Source organism: Uloborus diversus, chromosome 9 (assembly GCF_026930045.1).
Source record: "Uloborus diversus isolate 005 chromosome 9, Udiv.v.3.1, whole genome shotgun sequence".
Taxonomy (NCBI): Eukaryota; Metazoa; Arthropoda; class Arachnida; order Araneae; family Uloboridae; genus Uloborus; species Uloborus diversus.
Genome location: NC_072739.1, coordinates 125,040,895 through 125,052,628, shown reverse-complemented (window position 1 = coordinate 125,052,628; position 11,734 = coordinate 125,040,895). Strand labels below are relative to the sequence as shown.

At 34.4% G+C, this 11,734-nt stretch overlaps 1 protein-coding gene across 1 annotated transcript in view; it reads right to left on the bottom strand.

Annotated features, from left to right (window-relative positions):
• Positions 1 to 2,223: 2,223 nt before the first annotated feature.
• The window catches only part of LOC129230470 (alkaline phosphatase, tissue-nonspecific isozyme-like), a 206,147-nt gene continuing 196,636 nt past the window's right edge, over positions 2,224 to 11,734 (bottom strand). Inside the window, exons 8-9 of the mRNA XM_054864872.1 lie at positions 6,224 to 6,346; positions 2,224 to 2,669 (exon numbers count right to left, since the gene is read on the bottom strand). Coding sequence (XP_054720847.1) covers positions 2,323 to 2,669; positions 6,224 to 6,346 — 470 coding nt within the window. The 3' untranslated portion in view covers positions 2,224 to 2,322. The remainder of the gene's footprint in view (positions 2,670 to 6,223; positions 6,347 to 11,734) is intronic.

The window sequence follows — 11,734 nt, the reverse complement described above, 5'->3', positions numbered from 1 at the left end:
TTATTACATCGAGTAGTGATATGAATCCATATAATACTTTTTTCTGTCCTATAAGCAATTGCATTGCTTGAAGTTCTTCTTCCTACCGTTGTAAATTAATGACAATCATATTTATATATAAGCCGCGATTGGAGAAAGCGGCATTTTTTTTTCGGTTACGGGCAATGGCGCACGTCATCCACGCTTCAAGACTTGGATTGAGTTGCAAGGGTCCTTCTGGTTAAGATGGTTGCTCAATTGAGCAAGCAAGACTCAACTTCACTCAGTAATAGTAGTAGGTGTCACGTTCTCTTATACTCTGGTATGGTGTCGTAGACCAGCCCTTTTTTATCTATAAATGTTTGAAACACGCAGAAAAAAATACTGATATTTTTATAGTATTCATAAATATTAATATTTAGTAAATAAAAGTAAACCAATATGATTAAAATTTCATGAGTAAGTACAGTAAAAGCAAAATGATATGTACTTCCAAAAGTTGCACTTTATGCGAAGATAGGGGCCAAAACAAGAGAAAAATAAAAATTCATGTTGTTCTAATTTTAAAAATTTTAGCTCTAAATCTGATCTTTAAAGCTTGAAATCCAGTTTTTAAACTGCTATTTTAGTTTTGGATTATAAAAAGCAATCTGACCGAGATTTCAAAATTATATCTCGTGTTAACATAAATCTATTAAAACCTTACTTTCGTTTTTAAATTAATTGATAGAAATTTAGACCATGGAATGTTGTGGGTCTTTTGTTTTTGTTAACAACACAAACTAAATTTCATCTAAAATGTTTATCAAATTTTAAAAGTTAATAAAGAATAAAATTTATGCTAAATTTTTTACCGCTTCATATTACTAAAACATGCACCAGAAATATTTAATTAAGAGACAGTAAAACTTTTTCATTTCTTACTTACGAAATATATTTCTTATTTTCCAGTCTGGAAAAATACACAGCTGCATCATTTTATGTATTTTTAGACACATTGAGTCCGAGTGTCAACAACTAATTTGAATACATTAAGTAAGATTTAAAGAAACAAAGTGAAACTATAAATCAAGGAAAAAATTTGGTACCCAGGCGATATAAGATATTTGCGTTTATGCACATAGTAAATTGCGCAAACGTTTAATGTCTTTATCTACATTTTTCTGGTATTGATCTTTTTCAAATAATTTCGTTTTAATAGTCAGACATCTTTAATGTAAACCCTAAATCATTTAGAAATCCTATTGTAATTGAGATTTAATGATGTTCTATGGAATATTAAGTATTGTAATCAACTCATAGATTCTCTTTATTTTAATCGTGGTACAATAATAATACCTGCTTTTTGCAGTAATAGGCAGTTACATATGTGTTATGGCCCACGAGATTCATCAGATTATGAGTTGTATCATTCAGATAAAATATTGGTCGGGAACCACTATTAATTTATTCCTGAAGAGCAAATTATCACAAAAGTTCCAATTCAAATCCTCTTCGAAGATATAATGTGCGTTTGACACCAAAAAAGAAGAACAAAAAAAGTAAAACTAATCAAGCGCATAAAACTACATAAATATATTTCGACTTTTATTAATAATTTTTTTCAGGCAAAGTGAGTTGCTCCATCACATTTTAGTAAATATTATCTAGAAGAAAGTTATTTCTCACTAGCATCGTTCTGAATTAGCCTTTATCGTATTGACCTTTTCATTCCAGATTATTTTGACCCACTGTTTAAACAAAAGTTTGTATCATTTTTAAATCTTGACAACAAGCGCACAAACGCAAGGAGATCGTTCATTTCAATCAATACATAACCCTTCATTCAATACAAGTAGCTACTCCTTTTGTTAATTCCATTTTTTAAATTTTCACCTTGCGTTCAAACCATTTGGCGTTCTTTTGCGATGAAGAAACTAAACTTCAGAAATAGATAATGAAATGGGTCGAATCGTATCCGGGATAAAAAATATGTATAATATTTTGCGGGATGTATAACTCAAAAATTCATTTACACAAAGCTGTTAAATAGCTTCATATTACTAATACACATGTACATAAATAGACAAACAAAAAACGATTAAATGTTTTTGAACTATTATTTTTTTCACGAAAGCTCTCCTTGGTTCTCATATGAAACATGAAATACAGTAAAAGTATACGTGCATGAGATAATTTGTGAATATAGAAGCTTGATGTCTTAGTCAGTCATGACTAGATAAGTCTAGTCTACGTAAATAAAATCTTCTCGTGACTCCGACTTTTATGTACAATATAATTAAGGTCACTATCAACCAGTGATGCATCACTTTGTTCATATAATCTTCAACGAAGTCCATCTGGTCACGTTACATACACACGAGCCAGAAACAAGACTACGAATGTCCAACTGCAGCATAAGAAGTAGTATGGAGTCGACAACAGCAACCTCAGGCCAGATGAATCATCAATGTGAGCAGAGGGGCATTCGATGACCTGTCGTTGGAATACTTGTCGTCGTCTTCGCTCGCAATCATCGCGCTGAGGACCGATGCAAGCAGCATATGCCATGGCATGAGGTACATATGTTTGTTCCAGAACGCCACGGAATAAATGTGCCATGGGCCCATAAGCATAGACAGGAACATCTTCGCCGCCATGTGTGTCCCAGCGGCGTGGAACTGCACTCTGTTGCACATAATTCTTCTCTTCTGAAAAAAAAAAGATTATTTTGATTACAGTGAGTCTGAGTACCTTTGATTCATTTCAAAGGGGGGGGGGGGGCATGTTACTAGCGTCTGTAGCCTATTTTAAGCTAAAAGTGGCACCAGTAGTCAGGGTCTCATTGCGCGAAAGGTTCGGGAAGCTTGAGCTTTCCCTCAGAATTTTTAGGGGGCCCAAATATCACTGTAAAACTGTGCTTAACAATTCCAGTTTCGGCTTTTAACTGCGTTTTTTAAAGAATTAAATTATTCAAAGTGAGGACACATTTGATAAAATATGTAGCGACAAGCTAGATTTTCAAATGGAGGGATATATTCAACTCTGTTAGAATGTACTTTTACGGCATTTAATTTCCTTTATGAAGTGCGTCAAAAATGATTCAAAATGTTACTACCCAAGTTTGCTGAGAATTCAAGTGCAACATATGTAATAAACGAAAATTTCTGTCAGTCGGTAAAGTGGGATAAACTCAACTCTGAATTCTACTGGGCCACTTAGCATTAGTCACTGTTGCATCAATGTGCATAAATTGTTTCGAAAAATTTCCCCAAACAAAAAATGGGGAGCCCTAAACTGAGGCTGAGCTTTCCCTAATTTTAGAGGTTAATTGGGCTCTTACCATAGTGGGAAATGAGTAACGAAGATTTCGTGGTTGAAGCATGAAACTTCTCAAAACTCCAGCTTTTCCCAGATCTGATGCAGTTGCAACATTTCAGTTTGAGACTAGGCACAATTTCTTCGCTCAACGCCTGCATAGCACTATAAAGAGTACAGTGCTGGCCAAATGATTAGACTGAAGAGTTTTTTTTTTTTTTTTTTTTTGTTTTTTGTACACTCTTTGTACTAAAGTACTATTTATTTTACTGTTAAAGTACAGAACATATTGTACACTGATTATTACGATATTTTAGCATAATGCTATGTTTGCAGGTGGCAGCACTGTCTGCTTTGTTTATGTTCTTTGTTTATCTATCTACCAGGAACATAACCTCAATCAGCTTAAACAGTTTGCTAGTTCTTTTCATTGGTGTGTTCTGTTATATTTAAAGTTAGTTTTATGTAATTAGTGAGGATGTGTATGTGAGTATATATAATAGTGAGTGTAAACAATTTTTTACCTCCTTTTTTAAAAAGTTAAGAAATGGTGTAAACCCTGTGAAAAGTATGCCAAAAAGACTTAAAATGCTCATCAAGAACAAGGAAATGCATACTAAATATTAGATAATTATTTCACTGTTCGTTAATGTGTCCATAGTTATGTAATAAATAAAAAATTTGCTTTTAAAAGTATTAGTCTAATAATTTGGCCAGCACTGTAGTCATATCTGCACTTCATGTAATGAAAATGAAGAGAAGGACAATTATCATTTGCTCAAACAAACATGATGGAGTGCCAGGAAGCCAATGAAGCTCACATTTAGTGACTATATTCTTTTGTAATTCATGTATTTATACGCGATTCTTATCCCTTATTTAATCATGTATTTTTAATATTTTTATTGTTTATAATTTTACTGTTCTAATATTTATCAATGTTTCTTTTATCCTATTTCTGAACTACACTCGCATGTATAGGTGTCCTGAAAAAGACTGACTGTTTTCAAAAACTTATAACAGGAGAACGGTTAATGATAAAAAACAAATTCTTGCAGAAAAGTCATGTGGTGGGTCCTAAATGTTTCCCTCAGAGTTCCACATTTTAGTTCGAAAATGCTTCAATAGATGGCGCTGCACATAGTAAGCCGGTAAGTCAAAAAAGAAGAATTGAAATTCACCGATTTTTCCTCCGATTGCGACATGTGATTACAGTCAACGATTGTTTGAAAATATTGTTTTGTTCTTTTGTTTATTATTTTCGAAAAACTGTGTTGTAATTTTCTATATTTTTTTGACTTACGGGCTTACTATTTGCAACGCCGTCTATTGGAAAAAATTTCAACTAAAATTTGGATCTCAGGAGAAAAAAATTTACGACCCACCACATGAATATTTTGCAAGAATTATTTTTTTATCATTTACCGTTTTCCTGTTATAAATTTTTAAAAACAGTCATTCTTTTTCAGGATACCCTGTATCTGCGATGCATGGGAGCATATGCTGTAGCTTTTGCAATAAAAAAAGCTTTTGATCCACAATGTCTCTATTTCTAACGACCCCATTTATAATGTGTCTCTGATGAGTTGACTGTGACCTTTAAATTATTTACCACTTTCAAGGGCAGTAGGGAATGGTAGTTGGCGTCCAGTAGAGTAGGGATGATTTCTTAGGAGTTTGGCAAAAGGATTCCAACATAAAATGTTTCGATAACACGTCCCTTTTTCACTGAACGTTCCAAAAACCATTGTGGGAGGCATAACTGAACTGATTAGTGCCGCACCCTATACTTCAATTCTATTATTGCATCTGTTTTTCTATCTTTCAGAAAAGCTGTTTAAATATTTGAGTGAGGATAACCACCGGTGAATACGAAAAATGGGATCTATGTTCTTTGAAACCATGTTGTTTGAGACTACAAGAGATCGAACTATTTTTTGAGACAGAAAAAAAAATCTAGTGCAGTTTTGTCTTTGGTCATAACTTTCTATTTTCTCAAAAAAATCAAGGTTTGATATAAATTAGTTGGACTTTTTTCTCCGTAAAATAATACAGCGAAACCTGTGTAACTTGACCACTTGATGTGCTTTTAATTATTTTGTATCATTGTCCGAAATTGAAAACGAATAACTATGAAAAACTCTGAATTCCTTCTGATACATCCTCATTTTTATAATAGGAAATTCACTGATCGAGTAACGCTGATGTCACCTACAATGACACTCGCACCACTGCGTGATAATTCGCTAATATTTTTTGGTAATGTTTGATATGCAGGGAAAGGCTTTATTTTGACAAGGCTGAACTGGATTCGGTAACTTAGACTGCTTCAGTGTTAAGACTGTCATTTTAGGAGAATGAAGATACGAAAAATTCGTCAACAATGAACGTTATCTACTCGAGTTTAGGGTTAACCCACTAGGGTTAAGGTTAAAATTTCCACTATAAAAATAACAGCAAACAGGCAATTGCTTCGTTGAAATGTAGAAACAATTTTCACACGTCATTGCATGACGGGCATTTCCATTTTCAAATAAGTGGCAAAAAATGTCCTAAGTAATATGAAGGTGTTTCAAGTCAAGGCAATGTGTAGCATAATTTTTCTTTCATAAGAAAAAAGAAATTAAAAAAAAAAAAAAAAAAAAAAAAGATTTTTTAGAATTACAGTAAAAAATTTAACCACTTCAAACGACGGAAACTTAGTCATGCGTTATTTCTAACTTTGTTTTTTTAAATATAAATATGAACATTGAAAAGAGAATATCTCAATTATCGACATAATTGATGAATTAGCTTTTGCATACGTTTTCCCCCATAAAGCTCTTAAGACTAAGATGCTAAGAAAGTTTATTAAAACATTTCTTATATAGCTAAAGAGTTCTCACTTAAATGTTTAACAAATAACTTAGAAATGAAAAAAAATCGAAACATTTTTTTTTATGATTACCTGTATCAATACTAGTTAAATTTTCCCTTCCTGTTGGAAAGTTTCTATTATATCCAGGTCCGTTGGCGTACAAGAGAGTTGTGTAAGGCATACTGTCTACATCAGAGGGTTTGGTGTCAAGACCTACATAAAAAAAAGAAATGAAAATGGAACGTAGATTTGAACTGTTATACTCTAAAAAGACTTACGCTTATCCGCTCAATCTCTGGTCTTAGACACGAAACTAAGGTCGTTGCGGAGCAAATATCATCAACAGGTTAGATCGCCCACATGTTTTCGCCCACATGTTTAGGAATAGGTACTATCTGCAGCATCGCTTTATGTCATTAAACATTTTATTTCCTATATTTATATAAAATAACAGATTTTTTTGTTCAGCTGTATCGTCTTATTTCATTAAATATTTTATTTATGATATTTGTAGCTTAGCTTACAAACTGAGAGACCATCGGAAGCGACAATACTATTTTAAAATGATTAACAAGTTTTGAGAAAGGAGTGAATGCTGCGTTTGATTACTCATTTTCCAATGTAAAATTATTCAAATTACAGGGAAACTAAGTTTAATTTTTAACACTATACCTACGTGCTTAGTTTTTTTTTTTTTTTTTTTTGTTTAACAGGCTATGTCCCAGCGCAGTCAAGTTATAAAAGAATTAATTTATTCAAATTGACTTAAAAAAAACACTACCTAATTACAAATTTCGCCAGCTACAAGAAAATCCTTCAAACCGTGTACCGCCTGGTTTGAGACCCTACATTTACGTGGTCGCAAAGCAAATTGAAATAGCAACCTAGCAGGCAAGAAACTTCTGTTCTCGTCCACCTAATCAGGGCGGTCATTCCAAGCTCGTCAGCTTGCGAGATCGAGACTTTCGCTCACGTGATCGGTTGCGACGTAGAAGTGTCACAAAGTAGCATTTTAATCTACTCGAACTTAGCTTGCGGCTAGGTTCGAGTAGATTAGAATACTACTTTGTGACATTTCTACGTCACAACCAATCACGTGAGCGAAAATCTCGATCTCGCAAGCTGACGAGCTTGGAATGACCGCCCAGGAAGTTGAAGATAATTCTGTAACTTCGATAGCTAGGCACAGCCTTTTCTCTTTTTATCATTACATAACGTTAAAAAAAACTGGTAGAGAAAAAAAAAAAACACTTCCCGAAGTGATAATATTAATGAATTGATGAGACCCATCCCGAAACCTTCTTCTAATCTATATTACGAATTCTTGGACCTAACGTGTTGTTACGGGTTTTGTAAATAGTAATTTTTTTATGTACATATATGCTGATTTGTTTTGCAATCTGTTTAAATTTGGCTTTAATCCGTCAATTTCTGCTTGAAATTACTGAAGACCTTGGAACTTTAGCCTATTTGTTGATTTTGTCTTCTATGCAACATTTAATATCATACGAATAGGATTGGCGAGAAATTTAAGAGACATCGAAAAATTGGCATTATTTTTGGAAACTTACAAGTACTGTAATGCTAATAATGAAGGAAACTTGTAACGTCTAGAAAATAGTAGAATTAAATGAAGATAATCAATCCCTACGTCTGTTTAGACAAGGAAGCAATATTCCAAACAACGAGACTCCGAAAATAAAATTACGCACGCATTGTTAACCTTCCCAATTTCCAAATAACCGATAAAGCCTTGTAAAAGCAAAGAGTGAAAATTAAAAATTATTTATAGGCCTTGCTTAAAATAATTAAAAATATTTTATTTGTTTAACAAACGGAAGATGACAAATTACAAACATTTTGAATCGTTGAGATTTTCCTGATCATTTTACAACAATTCGCAAACGATATTACAACATGTTTTATCTTTCTTTGTGTTACATTAATTAAGATATTTTTATTTTGAAACAAAAAACCGTAAAAATTAGCCCGTTTGGAGCAATTAGCTCCAAATTAAATCAGCACCTTTTTCTGTGTCGGTTCACGTTTTTCTTTCTTTCAGATTTCATATAAAACATATCATTACTTCTTAAGATATAGCACAGGCAATGAACAAGAATGAACGTTCGGATACAACACCTTATTTTGAGCTATTAGTACAAGAGCTAATCAGCTCTTGTACCCTCTAAAGCAGTGCTTCTCAACCTTTTTCACTTTGCGGCACACTTAAAAAAATTTCTAGATCAACGGGGCACACTGCACTTAATTTCGCAATGGTAATATAGAAATTTTTTATCATTCACAAATAAAAAAACGGGGGGAGGGACTTTTTTCATATGAATAAAACAATTATAACTAACGTAGTGTATTTAAATTAATTTAGAAAGAAGAAATATTTCGAATGTATTGAGGTTTATAATGAACAACAAAACTACTTATATCAGACTAAACAGAAAATTATGCTTCATATGTTTCAAAGCATTTCTGTCAAACATGTCATCAAAGTGCACAGTGCAGTTAAACAATTTATCAAATAATGTTTCAAGAAAGAAGCAAGCAAGAAATTAAAACCAAGCACCTGACTTCCGTTTGACACTAATGAGGCACTTGAGCCTACCTTGAGGAGCAAAGACGTTCGATGTTCGGCACTATGCTGGAAAAAGCTACACGAAGTTCTTGATACAGGCTCTTTAGAGATGGTCTCTTGCTGTTTTTTTATAAGTGTGAGGGTTATGAAGCTGAGTTCCAAAAGATATGTCGTTGAAAATGGTATCAGCACGTCAATAGCAAGACAAGAGATGGTGGGATACTTATTCTTAACTAGCAACCAAAATTCGTCCAGAGACACTTCGCTCAACCCAAGTTTAAGAGTACGGTCACTCTTGAGGTTCATAAATTCTTCTCGTGCCTTCAAAGAAAGGTCTTTAACTGATGCAACCGCAGATGAAGAGAATGAATCGCGAATCCAGTCATATTATTCTATGTCAGTATTCTTGAAATAGTGCTTAAACTTGTCCCGAAATATGGCTAAATTCTGCCACCACATTCAGCAGCTTTACTTCCATGCCATTTCCTTCACATGCCATGTTGACGGTCCATTTGAACATATCCAATGAGCCATGATCTCCTTCTTCTCTCCACAGCTGAATTTTTGATTTGAACCCATTTTGCTTGTCCATACATGTAACCCAAATTCTCTCCTTGTCCTTGCATTTTCCGATTAAATTTGTTAAGGTGTTCAAAAATGTCAGCCATGTACTCTAGTTTTCCCAGTCAATATTTGTCTTGCAACAAACTGGTTTACTGCATTTCGTTTTTTAAAATCAAAAACTGTCGTACCTCGTCCCTTAATTCGAAAATTAATGATAGTACCTTACCACATGAAAGCCAGCGAATCTTTGTATGAAGAAGTAGGGAGTGGTGATCTGCACTCAATTCTTCACAAAGTATACGGAGAAAAGAAGAGAATTAAGCGGCCTCGATTTTATAAAATTCACGATTTTCACGATTTCAGCTAAAGCTGACTTCACCTCATCTGGTAAGATCTTTGCCATGAGAGCTTCACGATGTTGGAAACAGTATATGGTTTTATTTCCTAGTTTGCTAAGTCTCAGAACCGAGCTTTGAGAAATTACGATAAAATTAAATTAGTATCGGAACCGGAAAAGAGGAAAACAAAAGTTAAAGCTGTGGCTAAAATTCTGGGTGGGAGAGGGAACGATTCCTACCTGGGGGAGGGGGCGATAATCCCGTTTGAGAAATATTTAGAAAAAATTCTGTATAATTAGTTGATTTCGTGGAAATTAGAATCCGTTTTGAAAAACTGAAAGTAATTGGATCACAAGAAGTTAAAAGAGGTGAGGCAGCAAATCCCGCCTCTCCCCTCCTTGGGTATGTCTTATTGCACAAGATCGACTGGGTGAATTGAGAAGTTACAGAACGATGCAAACGCTATTCGGTCATAACTTTAAAACAATATACATCGAGTCCTTTTCTTTTTACCCAACTGCGCGTGCGCGACGCAAAGGAGGGTAATGTGTTTATCAGTCTATGTATGTCTGTTCCTATGTAGCGTTCTACAGGCTAAACGCCTTGGCCAATTTCGGTAATTCTTAAGTCAATCGATTTGTCTTAACCTTGAGAGTGTCACTAAACACATGACAGTAATCAAAAGTACCATTTCAAAAATCAGTTGCCATTTTGTCAGTTTGGAATCGGCGCAAGCTGGGTGTCGCACATTGTGTCGTACGCTACCTGCGTGCGACAAATGCAGGTAGTTTTCACTGCCTGAATTTTTTGTTTACTAAGTCTACTAATTGGGACCTCAGTGGCCGAGTGGTCTAAGCGATTGCTCCTCACACTTGAGGCGGTGGGTCAAGACACCTTTGTTCCGGATGCACTTTCCCCCTCTTTCTGATGTAAATTCTTTCATGTGTTCTTTATAAGAATTCAGTACTGTAATAAAAAATATATGATGCGTAACGAAGGCAAGACACTCAGATTGTAGTCTCATCAAAATAAAACAGTGCAATAAGCACCAAAAGAAAGAAAGTCTACTAATTCGATTTTCATCTCTAACTAATTGAATGTTTTTGCCTTGATTCAAGGGACTGAGTTTCGCGAGAAAGATTTGACTCGACAGTGGCCAAACGGTCTGAGTTACTGCTTGACATCGGCACACCTGAGGCGGTGGGTTCGACTCCCACCCTCGCTCTGGTTGTACTGTCTCATCTTTGTGATGTAAATTCTTTCATGTGTTTTATTATATATGTAATAAAAATACATCTCATGCCTAAGGGAGGCAAGGCACACAGGTTGTAGTCCTCATCAAAACATACCTGTGCAATTAAGCACCAAAAGAAAGAAAAGATCTAACTGACGACGCTTCCGATTTCGCGTCATCATGAGTTATACAGGCTGTTTATATAGCTGTGCTGTGGTTGACTGAAGTTCGCTCATTTTTGACGAAGGTGAAGCACATGTAGCTTTAAGCCGAGTTAGGTTCCTAAAGGGACTAATTATCAGCAGTTTAGACCATCGCAAGTTACTTAATAAACCTCACGATACAAACAAACGCTCTCAATGAAATGGCAAGATTGCGAAATATATCGTCTCCTAATCATAATAACAAAGTAATGAAAATGAAAATTAGCTAAAAAGTGTAAAATAAAAATTATTAAATAAAAACAAAAAACCCCAACTGGTAAAAACCAAAAAAAACTGAAAAGAAAAATGTATAAGCTCAGTAATTTAGAATGTTATTAAGTACAACTGAATAACTACACTGTTGAAATCGTTTTATAATCGTACACAGAAAAGACAAATCATATATTCAAAAGCAGAATAGAAGGATCAGCAGTTTTGTCTTATCTGTGTACTGTTATAAAACTATTTCAACAGTGTAGTTATTCAGTAGTACTTAATAACATTCTAAATTACTGGGCTTATACATTTTTCTCTTTAGTTTTTTTTTTTGGTTTTTACGCAGTCGGATTTCTTGTTTTTATTTAATAATTTTTTTGTTATATAACTTCGAAAATACCGTGGCACACCAGGTTCCTTGTCGCGGCGCACCAGTGTGCCGCGGCACACCGGTTGCGA